Below are 24,256 nucleotides of genomic sequence, written 5' to 3' on the forward strand. Positions count from 1 at the left end.
CAAATGAAACTTATATTGATATACATCGAAGGACACTGTCTTCTCCGTCACATTCTCTTGCTACGCAAGAAACGATATAAAAATATGTATTTTTCTAACGAACCGAAACTATTACAACGATAGTATATCAAAGTTGCTACGTCTTATGAAAAATGAATTTCTTCGGAAAACCAGTATTTAAAGATTCTTTCTTTTCTTATCCATGAATTAACAAACTCACCCGCACGGCCTTTCCGTGAACAGTATGTAATTAGGATGCTCTTGAGGAAGCCTTTCGACGAATTTAACGCATGTGAAATTCTCCCAATGCCTCATGGCTTGCTTGAACAGAGCTTTGTGAGCACCGGAAAAATTTCCATCGATCTCGTACGGGATCACTCCGTGATCCCATACACGTTCCTTGCGTGCTGTCGCGGCTCTTCGGGTCCTGCTGGAAAATCTATGTCTCGTGGTACCACGTTTGTTTGCCGAATACTTTGGTTTATGCTCCATGTCGTAGAATTCTATCGAACGTAGCTGTCGATCGTGCAACGACACTACCTCGTCTGAAGAGTCATCGAAATCTCGTCTGACTAGGGGAACCTTGCGACCACGATGCCTCCTTTTCGTTGCTCTGCAAACGAATATGTTCATTGATTTAGTTTTCCCTAACCTTCGATGTATTCCTTTCTTTGCTTCCTTTTCCTCTTTTAAACAATTTGGATATCATTCTTTGTGCAATCCTCTAGAGAAATATCGTAAAGATATCTCCCAAAAATTATTTTGATATTTTATTTTTATCGTGCGATTTTTCGCTAGAATAATATAATAATCTGAAGCAAAGTTCGTTAAATGTTGCTATTCTGACTATACCGTAATACTTTTTGAAGCTCTTGTCAAAATTTCTACGCGTGATTGCCAGATTTTTTGAAAATCCACGATCTATAATCTTTAGAACCAAATACCACGGAATGAGAATCGTTTAATTTTATAATCGGATACGCACGGTCGTAAGAGGTTTATATCACTTACTTGCTCCTTGAAAACGCTTAAAGAGAATCACCTAAAACGGTCGTAAAGGGGCCCGTCTAAATTTTCATTCTCGACTCAATTTTCGTCGAATCGCATTCTTTCCCCGCTATTCCATATTCGCCGAAACATCGTTCCCGTCAAGGGTAAGAGATTCCCCAGTTAATCTTCCCGTGTCGTGCTTTTACGATCTCTAGCGTTATTTACGTGACGCGAAGCTGGTCGAGTTTCCCCTACTTTTTTCCTTTTTTTCTCTTAGTGAAAGAAAAAAGCCAGGTTTCGGGGTTGAGGGGCAAAAAGAAGCTCGTAAAAAAAGAGGAGAAAAAATGGCAAAAGAAAGAGAGAAAAAAGAAACACGAAACACCGGAAAATTTACTCACAAGAGCGGCATCGAAACGTTCAACGCTGGGGTCGTTAAAAAACTGTAAGACCGGAAAATTTACGGCGCAAAGTAGCAGCCATCAAATGTTTAATGTAACCGGAATACCGGGATCGTTAATGGTGAAAGTCTGCTTGCCATTTATTAATATCCTATTAGCGTAATATCGAATATTATTGTCGAAGTTTCGCGAGGTTCGCCCGCGACCTACCCCATTATCGTCTTGTAAATAGCAATTTCCATCGTACGCTCGATCGTGTGCCGCGTCGTAAAACGGTCACACGTGTTTCAAAGGATAATCAACATCGGTCACCGGATGTTTACTAAGTAAATAACCGGACGGATAACGGGGTTGAAGTTGACCGGCTGGTGCAATCCTCTTCTGACTTCGATAGCGACCAAATAGTTTATGGACTCGCAGCGAATTGTTATGATTGTATCGCGTCTCGTGAAAGTTAAAAGAACGCACGTTCGTTTATAACGAAACGGTGGAGAACGACAAGGGGACAAAAAACGAGACGAAACGACGAGGAACGAGGCAAAGCTGCCGCGAAAACAGGTGTTCGCGGTTATAAAAATGGCCGCGAAACACGGCATTAAAGCGGACCGTTGCTTCGCGAATTGAATGTACCGGCAGTTGAGCTTTTTTACGATATCGGATGAAATTGCCACCAGCCTGGAACAAACGCGCTTTTTAGAGGCCCTTCGGTCGCGCGGCCTCCGCGGGCACCCCTTTATCGGTCGGAAAAAAGCAATCGTGGCTAACGAACTGACCGGCCAAGTGTTCAATTCCAACTTTGATGAAACGTGTATTTATGTGTTGCGCCGTGTTGGACATTCGCTCGGGATAAAGGTACATCGTTTTACACCAAATACTTTGCTATTTGTAAATACGGATAATCTTGCCGATATGAGAATGATCGACGACGTACTGAAATCTAAAAGTGTTTCTTCGTCACAAACAGCGAGCGTGTATTCTACTCCCTGTAATATTTATTTTATCTCGTTCGAAGAGAAAGTGTGAGAAAGCGAGAAACACGAAGCGTGTTCGCGACGTACGAAGATATGTACGTGATGCGAAAAGATTACGCGTGATACAGATTCTATTAAGTTTTGTGGGTCGCTGGAATAACTTCACGACGCAACGGATAAAAAATGGATAGTAGAAGACATTCGATTGTATAAACACGATAAAGCTGGTATGGAGGAACTGGATGCCAAGGATTTTGTGTTACGAAACTCAATACAAAACTTGTCCGTGGTAAGGTTCGATACTGATGACTGTAGGTCGCGAGGATTCTATCAGAACGACATCCAGAATCTCGAGGCCGGCAGGTCTTCGATATCGGCGATTCCGCACTTACGAGGCACGATATCAGCAAGAATTTCAGCTTTAAAGATATGAAACTTGATAGAGGAAAAAATCTTTCCTGCATCGAGGTATACGATATCGGCAACCCTCGAATTCTAGAACTCGGTCAAAACGATTCTCGAATCTGGAACAGTTTCTTGAACGAAGAATATTCTTTAACCGCGTATTCCTATTGAGAGATTTTATACCTCTTGGCCCTAAGGAAATGTTGTGAGAAGACTGGGTCGCTATCTTTCGCTGAATTTTAATGAAACATGCAAAATGAGTTCGCAATTAAATGTAAAAGATTTTTAAGAGATATCTTTCGTTTTAACGAAAAGGAAAATTAAAACTTTAGCGTAGATTTCTTTTCATACGCTTGGTTACTTTATAACGAAGCAGGAACGTACACTTTGTACACTGAAAACGCAAGTGGTGTTTTACACTTTGTCGTACATATTGGAATAACGTAGCCTCCTCGACGGAGTTGAAAAAAAGAATTTCTACCTCTGTACTAGCCGCATTTCTGTTTGCATAATACGAGGAAACGCAATAAAATCTTTCGGCAAATATCTCACGGGCACACGGCGGTCTACCCCATGCATATTCATTCGTAGAAACGAGGCAAAATCGCGAAAGAACTTTAAGCCACCGATTTGAGATACTTCTCGTATGAGCGGATTAGCACAAGTTTTATCGATAGAAAGCTTGTCTAAAGACCACTAGATAGTTAATCCTCGTTGCAGAGAGTTTCTTATAAAAAATCTTATAGAAAATGTTGCCCCAACAAATGAGTAGTAGAAATTTCAATCTAACACCAACATCATTTATCCTGTAACAAACCGTTTCGTACGAAGAGCGATAAGCGAGACTCATTAACGAAATAAATGTTATCATCGAAAGAACAGATTTTAATTCGATCTAGTGAAATGTACGATCATGTCGTTTGAAATATCAGAAGAGAGCTTGCAAAGCATCGCTCGCGCAACTCACCGTCCCAGCCAGAAATTATCAACCGAATTAACAATTAACAAAACAATCTCCGACAAAAATCAAATCATCTCGCTTGCCGGGCTCCAACCCTCGGTTATATCCAAACTAGTGAATTACCTCATCCCGAAAATTCAATCGCCCTCCCCTCGTAATCCTGTATCAGAGAATCCGCCAAAAAATAAACTCGCTCCCAAAAAGCAGGGACACAATTTATCCTGTCCCCTGCTCGGTTCGAATCCGCGAAAACGAATGGTATCGGGTTAGGGGGTATGAGAACGGAAAGAAGGGGAGAAAAGGTGGAGCACGGGGGTGAGGTTTGCGAGGGGAGTGACACTTTGAAAAATAATTTGCCCCCTTCGCGTAAACATCGGAGCTCGCCGCGGAACGAGGCTCGCACGCGTGTGCCACGGCTCTGCCCCTCGTTTATTAGTACTAATTACCGCGGGGCGTAATTCTCCCCGGATTTCCTATCTCCCCACCCTAGGTTGGTCGCGAGGGGTGAACCACCCTTGCAGCGGCGACTCTCGACCGGCAGCAGTCAAGCTATGCGCTTCTGAATCGGCGCGGCATTACAATTAATTAACGGGGCCTCGAGCGAGCGAACGAGCGAGCGAGCGAGCAGCCTCCATTAAGGGTGCGCTAGCGAGCTTCGTGAACGAACTACCAGAGAAAAAGGGAGAGGAAGAGAGAGGAAGAAGAACGGTGGTTCGTGTACGTGTAAATCGTAGAAATTCACGGCTGCTGGTGGAAAACCGACAGAGCGCTTTTCTTTAACAACGTTTACTCGAAGTCTTCGCCGAGGATCTTTCTCTTCCTTTCGTTTTGTTTCTTTGACTTTTACGATCGTAGCCGTCGTTATAGAGTAGCGGGATGGTACGAGTTTTACGATTCAGCCCCTCGCGACTTGTCCTATGAAATAAATATCTCTTCGGTCTCGATTCGCGCTGAAACACGAAATCCCATTATTACGCTCCCTTACGGTGGTGACTCTTTTGTTAACACGACACGAATCGCCAGAGATTGATACGTTATATCGCAGGACAGAGTTGTTCGCAACTTACGACAGTTGATAATGAAACGTTTCGTTTTATGGAAAAGCGAGGGTTGTTCCAGAAAATTGAGAAATTGAGAAACAGGGGTTTGAAGTAGGTGTTGATTAATGGTGAGGTTACCCGAACTGATTCCAGGAAACTGTTTTAGCCAGTTGTTCGGTTCGACACTGGCGCCGCTTGTAATACTTGTCAGTGTCAGTCAACGTTAGTCGTATTAACGAAGGCAAAAGAAAGATTATTTGTGTTAAAGCGATTTCCGCTTGACGCGTTTCCAGCGTGAAAATGAAAGATGTATGCGGCCTGTCCTATGAACAAATTGAACCGGCGAACAAGGCTTAAGAAACCTTCGTAAACTCCCGGATAATTGCGAAATAATATAGTTTAGAAGACGAGCTCTTGTCGAATATCTTTCGCTTTTACGTATTAAACAAATTCATTCACCATTCATCGGATACAAAATACATACGACGGCTCAGGCAAATATTTGGACATCTTGTACTGCGTTTTTGAAGATTCTTCCTTGCCTTTTGTCCCTGCGTTTATGTATGTTGCTGTCAAGGAATATATGTTTCGACAAATTAGACGTCGCGTCCGTTTCGTAATTCAGGTCAACTGCTATAGCTTCGAAGATATCCGAGGCTGGAAACAATACGTCTCGCTTAATACCGTGTCTAGCAATACTCGCGCTGCGAGCAACAAAACCTGCAATCCGTTGTTTTCATTGTGGCGATCTTGTCGGGGTTGCAGTAAATGCGGTCCTGGATCTAAAACGTAACGATAATCGCGCGATTCGCTCCAATCTCGGTATCCATTAAATCCCAATGTCGAAACTTCCAACCCTTAGCGGTTTCTAGGGTTAAGTAGGTTTTACCGGCGGTAGCAGAGTCAGTGGCTGATACTTTCACGGTAAAAGGAACACGCCACTAAAAGGGAATACATTTCGATGATCTTGACCGCGATAGCGTTCCTCTTATCTTAGCGAAACAAATATTCTTAAATTGAAACTAAGATAAGGGAATATTCCTTTTTAGATAAAAGTTAAAAAAATCAAATCATCGGAATTGGCGCTTACAAAAGTGGTAAGTTATAAGAAAGCAAATTTACTTTTCACAATTTGGCCGAACGTTCCACGATCACGTTCCCGAACGAGCATATATTCCGGAAGTCTCGTCAGGTTCGATCGAGCCGGCGCTAAATTCATTGAAAAGTCACGCGACTCGGCCGTATGTCATCCTTTTCTCTTTCACGCTGCATTCAGAGAACCATTCGATTCTATCGGAGGAACACCATCGGTTGACCCGACGTGGATTTCAATCAAACGATCGCGAGACGCATAGATCATTCTATTAGCTTTGACGTGTGCTAGTTACCACCCCTTCGAATGTCGATCCATCTCTCTACACTGGCGGTCGAACCCTCCCCTAACCAGCAAGCAATAAACCACAATATAATATATCAGTGTCCCGGCCATACTGAAATAATCCAGCCCGACCCAGGTTGGAATTTAACGAATCACGATTTTTCATCAATCAGCGGAACGACAATGAAAACGCGATTCGCGGCTTTCCCCGTTTCTCGCGTCCCTGATATTTTCACTCCCCTCCCCCCTCCCCAAGGGTCTGTTTTGTTCGGTCCGTTTTACTGTCATCGTCCTCCGCGTAACTTATCACCACTGAATAAAGCCCGCGTCTAATATATATCAATATTAACGCCGAGCTTGCAACCTTGTGATTTGTTATGTCGCCTCGAGCGAGTGCTTCGTTGGCAATTAATTAATGAACCGGGTGTTAAATTAATCGTGATTTGTTTCAGCGCGACTTCTTGCACGTTAATGGGAAAAATTAATTTCATCGGTGTAGCTTCCCCGTTCTTCTTAAACAACACGAGACAAATTATTCTTTTAAAAAATATTATTCATTCGGATTTGATTGAGACTTGTTTTAAGCAATCGATATAAACGAAGCTTTATGTATACAGGAAAATCTCGACTTTGTAGAAAATTTAACGAACGGATACTTTAAAACGTAGAGTATTTAATCTTCTCGTTTGCTTCTTTCAAGCAACGCGAACTATTTGACTATTCAACATTCCGTTAAATCGATTCCGTGTATCCAATTTTTATATCATCGTATCAACTTGACACCAAAGAGGAAATTACATTTCGAAACATCTAAAATGATTAACAAACAAGAGTTAATGAAATTAATATCAGCAACCATTACATTACCGGCCTGTTAAATTGCTTATTATCAATCCCGTCAAACAAAATATAGAAATATTTGAAGCGAAGCCAGTTCATCGGGCTTGCGTATTTATCCCAGGAAATCGAATTCACACAGGAACGAACGATCCTGTGACGCGTATACGAGAGCGCGGTTTTAATCGAATTCATCGAAACGCGCCTTAAATTCATCCCCTTTCACCCGTCCATTCCACTGTCCATAGTTCAATAGACAACAAGCGCACGATAATCTCGCGGTACTGATAACGCGCAACGAAAAGAGTCAAGTGCAGCCGGAGGCGCAAGGACGGAAGTCACGGAGGACAGAGGAAAATGATGAGTTACGGCGACCGATTCACCACCGACGGACCGACGTATTCGCTGAATACGAAATTTTCTCCGACTGATCTCGATAAATCACTCGAATCCCATCTTTCTCTTTTCCAACCATTTCTTTTTTTCCTTTTTTTTTCCATCGGTTTCTATCTACCTCTCCCTCCTCTCTGCTCTCCTTTTTGCGTCTTCATTTGCCCGATGGTCGAAATTGAAGCGAAAGAAAAGGGGAAAAGAAATAGAGAGAGAGAGAGCACGATAAGAAGAAGTTATCCCCGTGGCATGATCGTCTTCACGGATCCTTCAATGAAAAACGTTTAAGACCAGATCAGATTGAACCGATGGAGAAATTAATGCGTCTTGAGCTTCGCTCGTTTTTAATCGATACTCGAAGCTGACTGAAATTTACAGCTCGACTCGATCCTCCGCTGGTCGACAAGGGGAAAAAGCGGATTTCAAAACTTCCTTATCGCCCTGTAATTAATGCGTTCGCGCGCGCTTTCTTAATTGGAATTCCTGCGTTCAATAATTACGTGGCAATTCGACGGCCACTGCGCCTCAATGTAATTGATCGTTTTACGATTCTATCAGGGGATGAGAGAAGGCTATTCGTTCGTTCGTTTATTAAGGACGTATTTTCATTCATGCGACTTTACTTATACGTATAATAATAAATACGAGCGATTGTTACTTGGTAATTCGTCGAGTATGATTCGTCACGATTTTCCTATGCTTAAGAACGCGTTTTAAATGATTAGTTGTTAGTTAAATCTCTGATCTTTCGTCCATCGCAGCTGCTGTCGTCAAACGTTCTGTTCAGAGTTTAAACGTTCGAAAGTGCATTTTGTAACACGAGTACCTTTAAGAAGAAAATACGTGTAGGATTTCTTGAATATCGTGGAAATTTGTTGAGTAACAGAAAGTTTCGATATCGAATTTCGAAGAAGAGTTTTTAACGTGCTTTTTAATCGCTTCGCTTAAGAGGTACTCGATAGAAGAGAGCCACACGGAAATGAAGGTAGAAATTTCTGCGGATACAGGGCTTGACCACGTCAAAGGTATCAGGTTCTTCTTGCTTGATCCTCTCTAGGATTCTCCGTAGCTTCATTGGGAGATCACAGTGAGATCGTGTTTCATGGTGTCGAACTCAGGTCGTAAATAAACGCTTTCGTAAGCCTGCTGAGTATCACTGTAAGCGTGAAAAAGGAACGAGGAGAAGCTATAACCGAGAACTGCTGATTTGCGAGCACAAGAGAGAACGCGCAGGAAATCGAGAAATCAATGTTTGCGGTTCAAAATTTAATATATGTCGGTAGTAAATTTCATGTGAATATTTTAACGGTAATATTAAATATCGTTTAATAATTTTAATATCGGTAGATATTGTATTCATTACTGGCATCTCTTGTATCCATTACCGGATTTATTTAAGTACGCTTGAAATTCCAATTTTTCGCATGTTCTGTTTTAAATAACGATAAAAAATATGTCGAAAGTGAATGTTATTACGCAACCAACTCGATTTAGAAAATGTTATTCATCGACGTTAATATAAAAGATGCAGTTTCACGGGAACTACCGGCGAAACTAAAAAACCCGGATTTTCTCCAGTACATTTTACCGATATCGTCCTTTCTACTCCTTTTTTGGTCTTCATCCCCCGTAGGTTTTCAGAGAGGAGCGCATAATCTATAGACGAACACATCCGCAACCGGTCAGAGACACTAGTGTGCCGATGTTGACAGGTTATTGGCAGTTCAAGGGCTGAAAATGCCCGACCGGCACTATCGGTCCCCATTTTCCAGCTTTACGATGACGACCATTGTTATTGGCATAGTAGCCCTACCAGCGGAAAATTGTTGGTGATAGGGAGGGTGCGAGTTAAAAGAGCGAACTCTATTATCGAACACGGCAATACACTTAATCACTTCTCTATCGGAAATAGAGTATGGTTCTTTTTTTAACTTCCCAATGGGTACTTCAGCTTGGAGGTCTTTTGTTAAAACGTTTCCCGCTGGTTTTATTCGAAAAAGTAAAATCCGGTTCTTCCGCTTAATCATTAGATTTTATAGGTCAGTACGTTAGAAATGTCATTATCGAATTCCTAAAATGAAATGGGAAAAGTATTAACCAGGAACATGAGCAAGTTGGGTATCTCATGTAACGTTTTCGTGGTCAAGCAGCGTGGTCAATAAAATACGAGATAAGATTTAGTTCGAAAGATATCAATTTATAAATTTCTGACTTGTTTCATATTTCCTGGTACGTCGATCGAATATTAACATCTTGTGGGTAATCTAAACGCTATAAATTTCTGCCAGACTCCAAAACCTTCCCAATCGATCGGACGATAACTTTCCTTGACAAATGTGCTTTACTCCGTAGAATTTTGTCGACGCTTTACACGAAATAAGATGATTTCCTTGTTTTCTTTTATGAAATTATTTCGCATGCGTATCTATTTCTAGATTCGAATAATATTTTTCTAAAGGCGTAAGAATACGCCGGGTTCGTCGTATTCTTAAAATTGTAATAAAGTAAGAATTGAAACAACTGTTTCTTCGATCAAAGTTATATTTAAAAAGAAAAGTTTTCAAATACAAACGCACGATAAACGTGAATCATTAAGGGGAAGTAAAGAAATTCTCGTACCTTCTACGGTGATGACGACGATGACGCCGTTTCGATGCGTTCCGTGTGCTGCTTTCCGGTTGAATGGTGAACACTTCCTCGACGTTTTCCACGTTCGTGGTTTTTATTTGGTTCACGTTCTCAGTAGTCGTGGGAAACGCGTTCAACTCTTGAGACGTTCTCAAAAATGCTTCCATCGATTTTGTAGCGTTCACGTTCGACGCCGTTTGCGAGGCTTCACGCCCTTGTTTTCGAGCGGAATGTCTTTTCTTGGTTGGTGGGGTGGTTGATTCTAGCCTAAACATTTGATATTTTTCACGAAACCGCTTTAAAATCGTCGAAACCTTTGCAATTAAAAACTATAAATTCAATATTTCATTCGGAAATTCGGAAATTCCGTGTTCAAAATTGAAATTTGTCTATCATGAAATTTGTGTTTACTATAAAATTACAATAAAGTGCGGCGGAAGATAGTTAAAACCTGTACCACAAACGAGACTTGTGTCATTTATAGAATATTTCCAGCAAAACAATAAATTGATATACGCGCAACATAACATTGACAAGCATGTAAAGCGGGCACAAGGCATATTCTATATCATCCGCTTTTAATTAATACTAGGTATCTAAATACTTTTAATTGTCACTCAAAATACGAAAATGTATCGCTTCGCGTCGTAGGTTTTCAGATAAATGTTACCCTGTTGTTTATTTTAAATACCCGACCAACTCTCCAACAAAATATTTTACGAATTCGTATACGTAATATCGTCTATTAAAATAATTCGTTCTCTCGAAAACAGAAATCACGAGTACCATTAAAAAAGTTAAATCTGGTCTTACACAGCAAAATATACGTTTACAAATTCATTACGAAAAAGAGTTTGAAAATTACACGAGGATAAAAACAGGTGCAATAATGTAGAAGCATTTCGCATTAAAAAATTCTCTGTGAAGCGAAACATGCTATTCCTGGCGTTTGGATTAACTTGTCCGACTCCTATACTCAAAAAAAAAAAAAAAAGAAAAAAGAAAAGAAAAATAGAAGAAAATGAGAAAGAAAGGTTACCACCTAAGTGGTGTGACATGGCACGTATTTTGAGTTGAAAATCTCAGATCATCGTCACGTTCGCGTAACTTTCGCGTGAAATTTTCGTGCCGCTCTACCTGAATTCAACGCCTTCGTCCCTCACCCCAGGCCTAGCATCTTCGTTCCTCGCGTTAAAACTGAATCCACCCTCGAACTCGCCGTCCATGCTGTATTGATTCCGGTCCACCATAATTGGTTCGGATTTCTCTTGAGAAGCCACGATCTCCTCGTTCTCCTGATGCGCCTCGTTAGCGTCGTGCTCATTTTTAAATTGAAGGATCTCTGAAACGACACCTGTCGCTAGCATACATCGACCAACTGGCTACCTCAACGGATATACCATCCGAATGATGGAAAAGTTTGCCCCCAGAAAACTTTTTTACCTGTAAGACCCTCTTCTTCGACTTGAAGACCCTCTTTCAGCACCTCGTCCCGATACTTCTCCAGCTCTTCCAAGTAACTCTTGTTGAGTTTTTGCTGTCGCCATTCGGTCTCGTATTTGATATTCGGCAGCGCGATATCGCCCAGAAACCCACCTGAAACGTAAACATATCGACGCACACATTCATGAATCTATCTTGATACGAAGCTTATGACTAGACTACGGGTAATTGATTACGCTCGTTTTATCTTATCTCCCGTTTCTCTGCTGTATCTTTCAACTCTTTCTCATCCTAGTATCTTCGATTCGTCTCTCTGTAGATCTACCGAGTGCAATTACTCTTGCTACAATTATAGTTATCCGTATAGCCTCTCGTTACGACAAAACGTCCTTCTAACCGAGTTGTCGTGTTTGTACGTTCGAAACGTTTATCCTTCCCTCTCGTGCGTGTAACGATACACATCTGACATCAAGTTAATGCCATTTAATCGCGAGCAGGCATACTCGGCTGGTGAATCCGGCTCGTATTTGGGAATTTCGTTATTTCGTATTTGAGGAGAACGACGGAAGGAGCTGACGCTTTCGCGATCCACCGTATCTAACGAATCTCGTGTGTGCGCGTGCTGACAAAGATTGAACATTACCCTCCGGTGGCCACGTAATTCTCGAATTTACATTCCCCCGTCTGCACGTGCTTCGGACTTTCGACGTTCACCGTCCATATGTCTTGTTAGCGATACCAGCTGTGGGATAGCGAGTTTCCAAGACACTCGGCTGCTATAGCGTGGCACATTGCACAGCCTTATTATCAACGTTCATAAATCATGGAACGTGGTGTTATCGGCGAAGAGAGAGAGAGAGAGAGAGTTTGTTCGACTGCAGTTGTTTCGACCGATGTAAACAGCCTCGGTCGCGTTATCAGCTATCAGGAGCGGGTCGAAGATTCGTGACGAGAAAAGGAACGAACCGTTAGAATAGATCGCGCGAGAACAGGAAAGAAGTAAAATAGTTACCGAATATTCTGAAAAATCACGTAAGGTACACTCTTTCAAGGAATGATCGACCACCGTCTTTTATCGCTCTTCGACTCGGTTTTAACGACACGTACCGAGAAAAGATAGGTTTACGGAGGACGAAGACCGTTTTGTTGGAAAGAAGGATTATTCAATTCCGTGTCAATCACCTGGTCGATTTCCTATTATTAGTTAGAGAGTCGGATGCTCGATGGAGTAATAATTAAATGATCGAGACGAAAGGGATTGTAATTGTTGCTGTTGCCAATGTTGATTCGATCAAATGGATTCGACTATTCCTGTTTTGGAACGAGGAAATCGCTCGGAAAAGAAAGTGGAATTAAACGAAACGGCTTTATGGAAATCTGTCTAAAATATCGGAAGCTTTGCACAAGTTGCTAGCCTATTATAGGGCATCGATCTTTCCATCGACCTCGTCTCGTCTCGTTCGGATTATAAGTGGCGTAAAGAACCCAACCAGCGGGGTGAACGTGAATGAATCGAATATAAGAAACGAGAAGGACGTTGAACGGAGGACAGTTATCTTTATTGGGAAAGTTAAAGCACCGTTCAAAAAATAGCTATTAATGTACGATATTTGAATATCAGAAATTCGTGTCAACTATTCATTGATTATTGGCGTTGCAATATTGGCGTAACTGGCCAATGTTAATAAAAGATGCTTTAGTCATTTCTGTAGCTGTTATAGACAAACAATGCCTATCATAATAAAAAACAAATTAGCGAAATCTTGATTATTCGAATTAATCGTGACACATAGTTGGATAATCGAATTTTTATGTTTACTAACACTTCTTACTGCTCTTAATCGCTTCTGATTACCACATTAATGACGGTACACGCCAAGAGTCGTCTTAATTAACGATAAACACTGGTAATTCATGTACCGATGCCTCCAATCGAGCGATTTTTATGAGAAATAATTATATTACATAAATGCCCACCGAACCTGTTTTAACTCATAAAACACTTTAGGAAAACCATCGATCTTTCTTCTTATTTTCTGAGAATGCCTCCGGTAACAGGTTGCTCATAGTAGTCGATAAAGTTTTAAATACAAATTTCAAACGATCTGCTATCAACTTGCTAAAAATAACACGCTTCTTGACCTCTCGATTCCTTTTCTTCTAAACACGAGCGAACGAGCAACAATGAACAGCATCGTGGTACATCAACGTTATATCGTTTTAAGTGATAGATCCGTATAATTCGCACGAAACGAGTCGACGCTGCATTTTGGCGAAATGGAAGCGTATAAGCGTCTAATTGAGTGGAGTCGGCGCGCGTGATTCCACGATCGTTGTGAGATTGCAGCATTCCACATGTCGTACGCTTCGTTTTTGGCCTTTGACCCCCGGCGGCAGGCGGTTTTGCTCGGTATCGTTGACGAAATACCCTCGCGGTCACGCTTATCGGTGTTTTCATAGCGGAAGGCTATTGTGAAAAATTCAGAATTTTACGCGCAGCCGCACTGACCTGTGCTCATCTGAGTAATAATTTTCTTCCTTGCTACGCGGAGCACGAGTGACGAACTTGTTCGTATCCCATTTTCCTTTTTCTATTTCTTTTTCTCTTTTTCCAACCAAATCACGAAGTTATTTGTTTCAGTAAAAATTCATAAACTGTTTTCTAACGAGTTCTTTCAATGAATCGTACATACTGTAGCTCGCAAAAATAATTGAACGTTTATAGATATTCTTTTAAATATATTACGCGTATCGTACAAAGGATTTCGTATGATACACGTGATTCATGTTCACTTTCGTCAACTACTGTACACTCATCCGATAAAGATGGCCACATTTTCCAAATCTTTTATGGCATTCCAAAAATGAAACCTTGTTTCGACTCGTTCAGAGGAAACAATTTCGTTATGTATAATTTTTACGGGCAGTCGCTCGTGTATTTTCCACCTACAGAAAATTGTTCTCTCGACGATGGGACCTTTTGATCGACCGTCATTGCGAACGTAGAAATGTTTTGAAATACACTGTGTTTTTTCTCTCGTCGCTTGTAATTTCGCAAAACGGCGTTAATTGTTTGAAAAATATCGTGCGTTCGAGTTTCGAGAGTCGTGATAAATTTCATGTTCGAAAATTTCCTGAAATTATTCGCGAAGTTCTTTTTCACGCGGCTTCGCATTGAGCGGCTCAGGTATTAGCGGAACTTGGCGAGTCGCGAGTATTCGATGACACTCGTCGGCGATTCGTGTCAACGACGCCGTTGTTACTTCGATTTGAGAGCGTTCGCTCTCATTCAGAAATTCGGTGAGCCGCGGTAACGATCGTCGCGGATAGAACTTGTGCCGCCAGAACCATCGAAACCAACCGTGGAAACAATGCTTTCTCTTAAACTTTCCTTCGTTCTATGTTCGATACTTCGATAGCTTCCTAAATATGAGAAATTAATATTTCTTATATTTTTATATCATGCATTTTTATTTCTATTTCTATAGATGTTCTTATCGAAATAGACTGATTTGGCTGTCCGAGGGTCAAAGTCGTATCACTGCAATTTACAGCCTGGTGATTCCATGAAAAGGTAATAAGTGTTGCTTCCAATTACCAGTTCGTCGTTAATTGATGATTAAAATGATTATGCACTTTGATAAAATGCACATACTGTTACTACAATGTCGTCAAAGTGTCTGTGCACTTATAAGTGGTAATGCAAGTAAAGAGGAATATTTAAAGATATGAAAATTTCATTATTCGAAACTTACTCTTTGGAGAATGTCTTCGAAGAAGTGTTATAACGAGCGAATTATAATTTATTATCAAGTTTAACTTCTTTCCTCTAACGCTTAATTACTACCTAATTACTTCGTTTTTACTTCAAGAGGTTATCATTATCGGAGTTCACCTATTGACCGTAGTCGAAATTAATCTATCTACAGCGACTGGAATGTGAATTTTAAAGCATTCGTTTCTATATAGTACGTCTTATTGTTAGTTTGCCTGTTTCTTAATGTGAAAGTGCTTATTGAAGAGGGTTGAAAAAGTAAAGATAAGCGTACAACGTCATTATCTACGTGCAGCGTCCAACATCTATCGTATGGTTAACAAAACACGTATTATGTAGCCATGTTGTAATATATTCAACGTAGACTGTGTATCTCAAACAAAGTACATGTTTGATCAGCTGTAGTTCTGTACGACATAATATGACGCGGAATCGCCTACAGCGGGGCAACGAAACATCATTTCGAGGATAAAGATCGATCCCGTTAAACACGAGAAGCACTGAGAGATTGTTAGACAGAGAACGAATGTGCAATAAACGAAAAAATAATGAAAACCGGGAAAAAAAGAATGTAATGGAAATTGAAAAATCCACTTACATTTATCTTTTATGAAAATACATTCCGATTGAATAGTTAATTCTTAATAAAAATGTTTGCATCTCGGTTCTGGGTAAGTTTTTAAGTTTCTCAGCGATGAAGCGCTATTTATCAGAGAAAATAAAGCATTGGGAGGAAATAGGCTATTCAAGTATTCTTTCGCTCATTAATCAGTCGAACCGCGTTTACCATCCTCCGCCACAGATGCAAACACGAGTGTAAAAGCGAATCGAGTAAATGTTGACCTGAGATCACATAAATATTGGTCAAACATCGATGTACCACGCGAGATCAACATTAAATGCGAATGTTTGTCGCGTGTCAATATTAATTGTTCGATAGAAGTTTATACTTCGCTTTCCGGGGCTTTCTTCTTCCTCCTTTTTATTTGTAATTATGGATTGAACAAGTGTTTACCAGGTATTCATTGTATAAAAGTAAACATGACACAGATTTATCGTTGAAGCTGATCGCGAGATATAAACTGAATTATCAATTAAAAGTTACGTAAATGTTATTGAAAGGTTTTCGTATAAAGTCGAGGCTTTTACAGCGAGACTAGCACAGTGTGTGCCGCGCAACGTAAGATTTATGTAGCTCGGTAAATACATTGATCTCGCGTAATATCTAGGTCAATACGAAATCCCGTACATCGCGCAATTGAACGTAAGCCAACAACGAAACAGGCCGACTAAAAAATTATTCCACTGCATAGAAAGGACTATCATGAATATCTAACATAATACATCTAGAATATCTAATAGAATACATCTATCGTCCGAATAAAATGGTTATTGTTTAAATATACGAACATATACGTTTCCTCTATAAAGTTTTATATTATAGAATTTCACTGAAATTTTTCAAACGAAACATTAAAATAAAACAAAAACATTGAAATTTGCTGAATTATCGTTTTGAAAGAAATATTCCAGTGTTTCGCTTTGTCAAACGTTTTGTACTTTCTAGATGCTTTCTAGATACCAATAGATACGATCGTGATAGCCGAGTCTCCTAGCAATGCGAATAAAATTTCACGATATTATTTCGCGTAATACGCATAGTACATTCATAAATGGCGTGCTCATAAAAGCCTGTGTACATCGATTTTGTCACTTGTACCACGTTTTGTGCTGCGAGCTCTCCGTATCCGTTACAAAGCCAATACCACTTACAATAAGAACGCTATCTTTTCTTTCTTCGCGTCAGTTCAATACGAAGGGCGTCCTGCGAGGAAGAAAAACTGAACGGAACACGAGAGATCGCCATTGTTACCCGGGTATATCTTATCGATAGAGCCGATCGATTTCCTTTAATTAATCCAGTCGCGGACCGCGCACATCGGACTCGTCCCTATGTTGAACGTAATGTTGGCGTGTGTCCTATTAATGGCAGTGAATAATTTGTCTATCTAGAAATTAGCGAACACGACCCTGCCCACCGGGCCGAGTCGACGTCGATATCTCACCCCCTTCTGTTAACGAGGTCGCAATCGTCGAATTCGCCACCGATGAATTTGCCCCGAGTCGTAAATACCGGCTGCAATGTCGCCGCGACCGGTAACTCGTGGACAACGCCGGCACGATTTATTCGATCCAATTAATTCTTTCACGTTACGAGATACCCACTATGACGCGACTTTTTCTAGGCGACATTATCGCGATCGAAAGCGTAGATTCGTGAAAGTTAATTGGCAATTCTCGATACCGTAATTCCCTAATGCCCGATACCATAGAGTCGATTTAGTATTTTCAACGATATGATTCATATTTCAAGCGTATTCAATGCGGTGAGTTTATAGTTTCCGAAGGAGTAACTCACGAAGTGGTTATATTCCATCGAATTGATTCACCGCCTTCCCACGACTAATTCACGCGCTTGTTACTTTATGGGGTTAATTTAAATTTTTATTGCACCGTCGGTGGTGATGGTTTATACGTCGCTTTTAATCGTCCAGGTGAAAATAATGCGCCGAATATTACGTAATAACGGGGTACTTTATATCCTATGTTTTATGCCGGCATAATTTTCTACAATACATAAAGTCGTCGATTTTTTAAAGATTCCGTCGTTGCTCGAAGCGCGTGATAGCGTTAAATCTTTTCGACGTCGATTTAAAGGTAAGCGGAACGTGATTAATAATTCGCGATATACGAACGTATCTATGGACGTTACTGTTTTAGTATATTTTTGATGAAGTTGACTGCAATGCCGATGAAACGGGTTGGCAGGGGTGGGGGTAGAGGGGGGTTCGTTCGAAAAGGACATGGTTTAGAGTTGGAAGGCTGACAATGTCAACTATGCGGATAATTACGTATGATGTGGTTCATAAAGTTCGCCTCGCGTTCCAAAATTCACTTGCCGCGTTCTAATTTATAATCTATAGAATATAATCACACACGGAAACTAAATTTAATTTCTTAGCACGTTAACTTCATATACATACAAATTACGCTACAATAAATTACAATATTCTATCAAAATTCATAATTTGTCAATCGAACGATATTGTTAATTAGTAAATTACGATGCAAAGGGACGACGAATGAACTCATCTACGATAGAATTTAAAAGGCAAAACACGATATACATGCGGCGATCCCTTTCCTATTAAATCATGAAAGGATTAAAAGTCACCCCATTGATTCATACGCGACCCGCGAGCATTTAAACGCATCCGCGACAAAATCAGGATAAATAAATAAAATCGGCGAAACCTTTCCGATGGCCGGGATTAAACGCTGCCGCCAGCATTCAGATGTCCGATCCGGTTAATTAATTAGGCGCGTTCACGTACACACCGGGTATTGCCAGTAGTCCCTTGAGGGCTAGGGACGGGGGTCGAAATCGGCAGATTCACGGCGATACAATCGTAAATACGTCGTGGCTGGCAACGAGTATTAGGAGCGTACGTATTAGTCAACGGACCGTGCACGCATATCCTTCCCTCCGTTGTGTTGTCCACGATTCATTAATTTATGGTGTTTCACGATCGTTTCGGTAAATCTGCAAGCGTAACGTGCATTTCCCTCGCAGCCCCTATTCACGTGACACCGATATTTTAATTATATCGTTCGCGGGACCGCACACGGCAGAACCAGCGTATTACGACGTCGTGTCGCATTATGCGTACGTCCTATGCATTTGTCCCTAGGCTACTATTCCGTCGCATCGTATACCATCGTTCGTTTAACATTTAAATGAACCTTTTTTCCCTTAGTTTGCCTCGAGCAAGTTCCAGTTCTGTCGGATCTCGCGGTGTGTTTACCTTCTTGCACCTATCTCGCGCAGCTCTCCTTAATTCAGTCTCCTCCAGATATTGCGAAAACTTTCTTCCCAGAGTTTATAGGAGTTTTCTTGCTCGGCTGTTCGTCGTGTCTCACTGTTTACGCAAGTAATTCCCTCGTGAGTAAAGTCGCATTCTTTGTACCATATTTTATATATTTATCGAGAGAATTATTGCTCGCTATTATTATTTACTAGCTAACTGTGTAATTCGCATAAACACGTTGTAAACGTCGAAACCAGTGACGAGTACACAGTGGACGAGAAAAACTCTTCCTAAAGACGCGATGGAAATTTTGTCACTTCGAAAGATTCTTAAAGATTTCCGAGTTTCGAAAATCTCTCGAGAGTCTGATGGCCTGATATACCAAAAAAAAATCCAAGTTCCTGAAGTTGAACAATATTTTCGACGTCGTGTAATCAATTCGTGCGCTCTTGAAAGGAATATCAGGTATATATTTTGAATCGCGAACAATAGAGTCGATTCCGAGCAACTACTCGAAACGTTACATGTATAAAAAAATAAAAAACGAAAGAGAGGGAGAGGGAGAGAAAGAGAGAGAGAGAGAGAGAGAGAGAGAAACATAAACGACAAAAAATAATCTGTAGGATGATTGATCCACTCGAAATAAGTCAAGCGACATTGTCGCTTCTTTTCAATGGCCATCGAGAAGGGTTACGGAATATCGATAGACATTCGAGGGAAAACAAAACGAGAATCGTCAAATTCAATTTTCCATCGCGTCACGTACAGTACACCGTCGCTCTATGAATTTTGTTGCAGAAGCGTACGCACACCGACGCAATCGGTTACAAACCGCATAATGCCAAACCCCTGTTCGCTTCGAGCCGGTGATTTCGTGCCATTCAGCCCGTGGATTCGCCGGAATATTTGATGCTCGGTTAAAATCGCATTCTAGACCTCCCAGTAATGAACCGGAACGATTAACTCTACTTACCGTCGAACAATTCTCAGTCGAAGCGATCGCACTTTTCGCGCGTACTCCCTTTCCCACGTCGATCCTGCGTAATATCATTTTTTTTTTTTTACAGACATTCTTTTTCTTCTTTATAGAAAGCACGTATAAATAATTTATTAGGTATGTAATTTCGTTCGAGTTTAATTAATTCAGTTGGCGGAGAAACGCCGAGAAATAATCGCGCGAACGTTCTGCAATTTGAAAACGTTGACTTCAACGATGTAGAAGACGAGATTAGTACGACGCTTTTATTTTTCCGTTGAAATAAAAAGAGGTGCTTTTTGTGGAATTAGAGAATCGCAATGATTCTTTCGGAGCTATTATCAGGAGTGGCTGCAATTCGCTGGATGATACGGAGAGATTATTTTCGAGCCCCATTTCCTCGATGAAAGCCCCGCGACAACACAATCGTACCCCTTATCTAACCGAGAAATTTCATCCTATCGTTAACTTTTAACCGCGTTCGAAAGTAGAAGGATAATTTTATCAATTTCTTTCGTCGGAGGCGTGGAACGGAGTCCGGACTGGAAAATCAGTAGAGAGCGTGTAACGAGCAAGATAACGTTCTTTGTGTACCATTCAAGCATTTGCTTTTGAATAACTCTGAAAGAAAATAAATTACAGTTACGCAATTCAATCTGCGTTTTCCATCGAGTCCTCGACTTTGCGAAACCTTCTTCTTACATTCTTTTTGAATTGGAAAAAGTACCGTGGAACTTCTGACTTTAATTTAAAAGAATTCCCTTTGTCTCGCGAAGAAATGGATATTCTTTGTCAATCAATTTCAAGCGAGTCGTACAGCTCAATGAAAATAAGCAGATTTAGCTCGTCAATCTAAATTCTATTATTATTCCGACATCGATGCAACCATTCATCGGTAAGAAAACTAACTTTTCTAAAGTTCTTGGTACGTGCGTCTACGATATCGTTTCCAGGAAACTCGCATTCATGCGGAGAGCATAATCTGTTCGAATTACGTCGCGATTAATGCTGAAACGTGTAAGGAGGTTAAATAACATTGAAACTGCGATCGGTGCAACCACAGGATTGTGGCTGACAGCCAAACGGAAGGTCGGAAGTGGTTCAATCTCCGAATCGATCTCAGAAGCCTCCTTTTCCATTTCCAGGACATTTGCAAGAGCATTGATGTTATGAGAAGGAGAGGGACAGACGGAACACTTTACAGACCGGGCCAGACAAGAGCTACTTCCGGTTAGCTGGATAGAACCGGCTTTCCTATCCAACAACTTTCGATAGTTCGTCGAGCAATCGTATCGTCGATTCAATCTCCGTTAAATTTTCTGGGGATCTGCTTGTCTAATCTGTTATGTTTCTCCCTCTTTTTCTCTTTTCTTGCTCTTTTCTACTTCACCGACGTTACTTTACCGATATTCATAACGCGCATGTTATTTCATTTCTCGATCGCTCATCAACGATAGACAACGTTTTAAATCGATAAATATTTTGGCGAGTACGAGTGAAAAAATATCTTTGCAACAACGAACGTTGTTTGTTCAAACATAGTTGTTAACCCGCAATGCGAGAATATAGAAGCAAAGATTACATTTCGTGCGCAGGAAAATCACGCGAAAACGAGTTCCACTCATAAACTATGCTACTTCGCGTTGAAACAGTCACTTTTGTCTTCCTAATTCCCTTTGTTTCATCCCCTGCAAGCGTAAAACAACAAGACGAATATGTGGTACATAAATCATAAGATGAGTTATGATGGCATTTCACGGGGAACTTTCAGCTCTACTAAAATAAATTTCAAGTGTATTTCGGTCCTCGGCCAGGAAGTAACGTACTATCATCTAATTAATATAATACTAGCCATTTTTTATCATTATTCGATTTGCGTTTCCATTCTCTTCGTTATTACATAGAAAACATATCTCGTACCTTCTTTTACACGTAATAAATAAAACCCGCGGAATCGGAATCTAAAGGAAAATTATTCAAATTGATTCTAACATCGAAATGTATAGTTTCAAAAATTAAAAGTAGAAGTTGCAATCTATTAAACTCTGAAAAAATCTGTAGATTATCTGTATTATTCGGCTGTCCACAACGATAGCTCATCGAATCGAACGAATAGCAAGTAGCCCGCGTCTCTGGACGTCACTTTCGGAGCGATGTCTCGGATTTTCATCGATGAAATTATACGTTTCTTGTACGCGAGAAGAGCGAGAAAGAGAGACAGGCAGAGGAAAAGGGGCACAGCTCACCGACAACTTTTCGTAGCCGGGATTCGACGATAATGCGTCGTGCCGCGTTTCATACAGATATAGAAGCCCGGTGTACGTGTGTCGTATTGATTCGAATGGAGAAGCCTCTCGCATCGCAGCGAACCTCTATCGCGTCGGATTAAACGCTTGCGTATGCTACTGACGTCAACTTTCCGTCCCTTTTTTTCTCCCTCTTGTCCACTTCGTTCTCCCGTCGAACGATCCAGTGCAACTTGCATCGATACGGAGATCTCTTTCTCTATTTTCTTCCCTTTATTTTCCCCTTCGTCTTCTTTCCTTTGCTTTTGCCTCCTTGTGCACCACAGCCTTTTGCCATTTTTTGCATCTTTTGTTTCCGCACTTGATCTAAGAGCGACAGGCTCCTCCGAATCGACGTGCAAATGCAAGCGCGACGACTTTACACGTCGATTGTTTGCGTGTAACTCCAGATGAGAACTTTTCACACTCGATACTTTCTTAGTACACGGAGCGATCTTGCGAATTTTTGTCGAGCGTTTGAAGTTACTACACGTGCGCAGGAAAACGGACCATGCAATACAATGCGAGAAAGAATCCTCCGTAAACTCTCTAAACACACAGTCCTAAACATTCTATACGCATTCGCATGATCTTCTTGCGAGAATTCTTCGCATCGAGAACCATCGTAAACGTACGAGCAACGCCTTTGTTCCCATCCACGCTCTTGCTTTATTCCATCTCGCAGCTCATCCAACCGAATGAAAACGACACCGAAGATGGAAACACTTTTCCTCTTGCTTTTTCGGGCGGATACGGTGCGCTTCGCTGTACCGGATATCGCCCAAAGAGCATATGTCCGAGGATCAATCGAAGTCGATGCAAGTTGGAAGGGCGGCACATCCGCCTTTCTCTCTATCCTCCGATCAACCAGCCAAGAGATAGCCTATCAACCCGTGACACGCTCATGGCGATCCGTATGGCTTTACCTCTGGCTGCACCCTATACAAAGGAAATGGCAAACCGACGTTTCTTCCTATTTATTCGCCGCGAATTGACAAAGAAGTTTTCGCCTGTACCGTCACCCGAGTCAAGAGTTTCGCTCTCTGGCCGTGAATCTGTTTTCGTGTCTCGCGGAATATGAGATTGACGTTGAATAATGCATCTCTGGCCCCTTCGACGAGCACCACGATCTTCGTTTTACGCTCTCGCGACCGAATCCACCTTTAATTGTATTCCGTTCTTCATTCTGCGTTCATATTCGCACGCTGCTCGAAATAATTAGGGCTTTGTTCGCTCGCACGATTTTGCTGCTGCTCGGTAGATCGCGTCAGACGCTTTCAGTGACTTTCCTGTTGGGTAAACTCTTCCGCTGGACGACTTGGTCAAAACCGTTAGAACATTAAATACTTCAACGGATCGCGAGAAATAAAAGGAGCTAGATTGGACATTTTAACTAAGCGGGGCAGGTTGATCGTTCATCGAATAATAAATTAAAGGAAATCGCTATATCGGTTGTTTGTAAGTATATTGTACGATTACCAAGAAACGGACGAAATTTATAGAAATTCCGTACGGATATTATTTCGAATTTGAGTGGAAAAGTGGCCGATGGTCATTTCGGTCGAACGTGGAAGACGAGCATTCTGCAGAATCAAAGTCAGGAAGCGCGCTGCTACGCAGAAGCTAGCCGGACGTGATGAAAACTTATCCCTCAGGATTAGGTTGACTTCTCACCTGGGATGAGAGTCGACTCGCGGAAAAGGAAGACCCGAGTAAAAAGGAACGTCTGATGACCTCTGACACCGACCGAATATTTTTCTTTCTCTTTTCGTTTCCATCTTCAGACTCTTTCAGACTTCGCACGATCGGAGGACATTCTTTGTCGCGCCATTTTCCATGCAATCTATTACAAAACGAATTTTCTATCTTTTTCTTTTTACATGTCGACAGACGAAAGCAGAAGATTTATG

At 41.2% G+C, this 24,256-nt stretch overlaps 1 protein-coding gene across 1 annotated transcript in view; it reads right to left on the minus strand.

The window, feature by feature from the left end:
- Positions 1-24,256, minus strand: part of LOC122573734 (bone morphogenetic protein 1-like) — a 49,320-nt gene that overhangs the window by 7,947 nt on the left and 17,117 nt on the right. Inside the window, exons 2-5 of the mRNA XM_043740497.1 lie at positions 11,442-11,594; positions 11,136-11,340; positions 9,990-10,265; positions 221-613 (exon numbers count right to left, since the gene is read on the minus strand). Coding sequence (XP_043596432.1) covers positions 221-613; positions 9,990-10,265; positions 11,136-11,340; positions 11,442-11,594 — 1,027 coding nt within the window. The remainder of the gene's footprint in view (positions 1-220; positions 614-9,989; positions 10,266-11,135; positions 11,341-11,441; positions 11,595-24,256) is intronic.

The sequence above is a fragment of the Bombus pyrosoma genome, linkage group LG12 (assembly GCF_014825855.1).
Source record: "Bombus pyrosoma isolate SC7728 linkage group LG12, ASM1482585v1, whole genome shotgun sequence".
Taxonomy (NCBI): domain Eukaryota; kingdom Metazoa; phylum Arthropoda; class Insecta; order Hymenoptera; family Apidae; genus Bombus; species Bombus pyrosoma.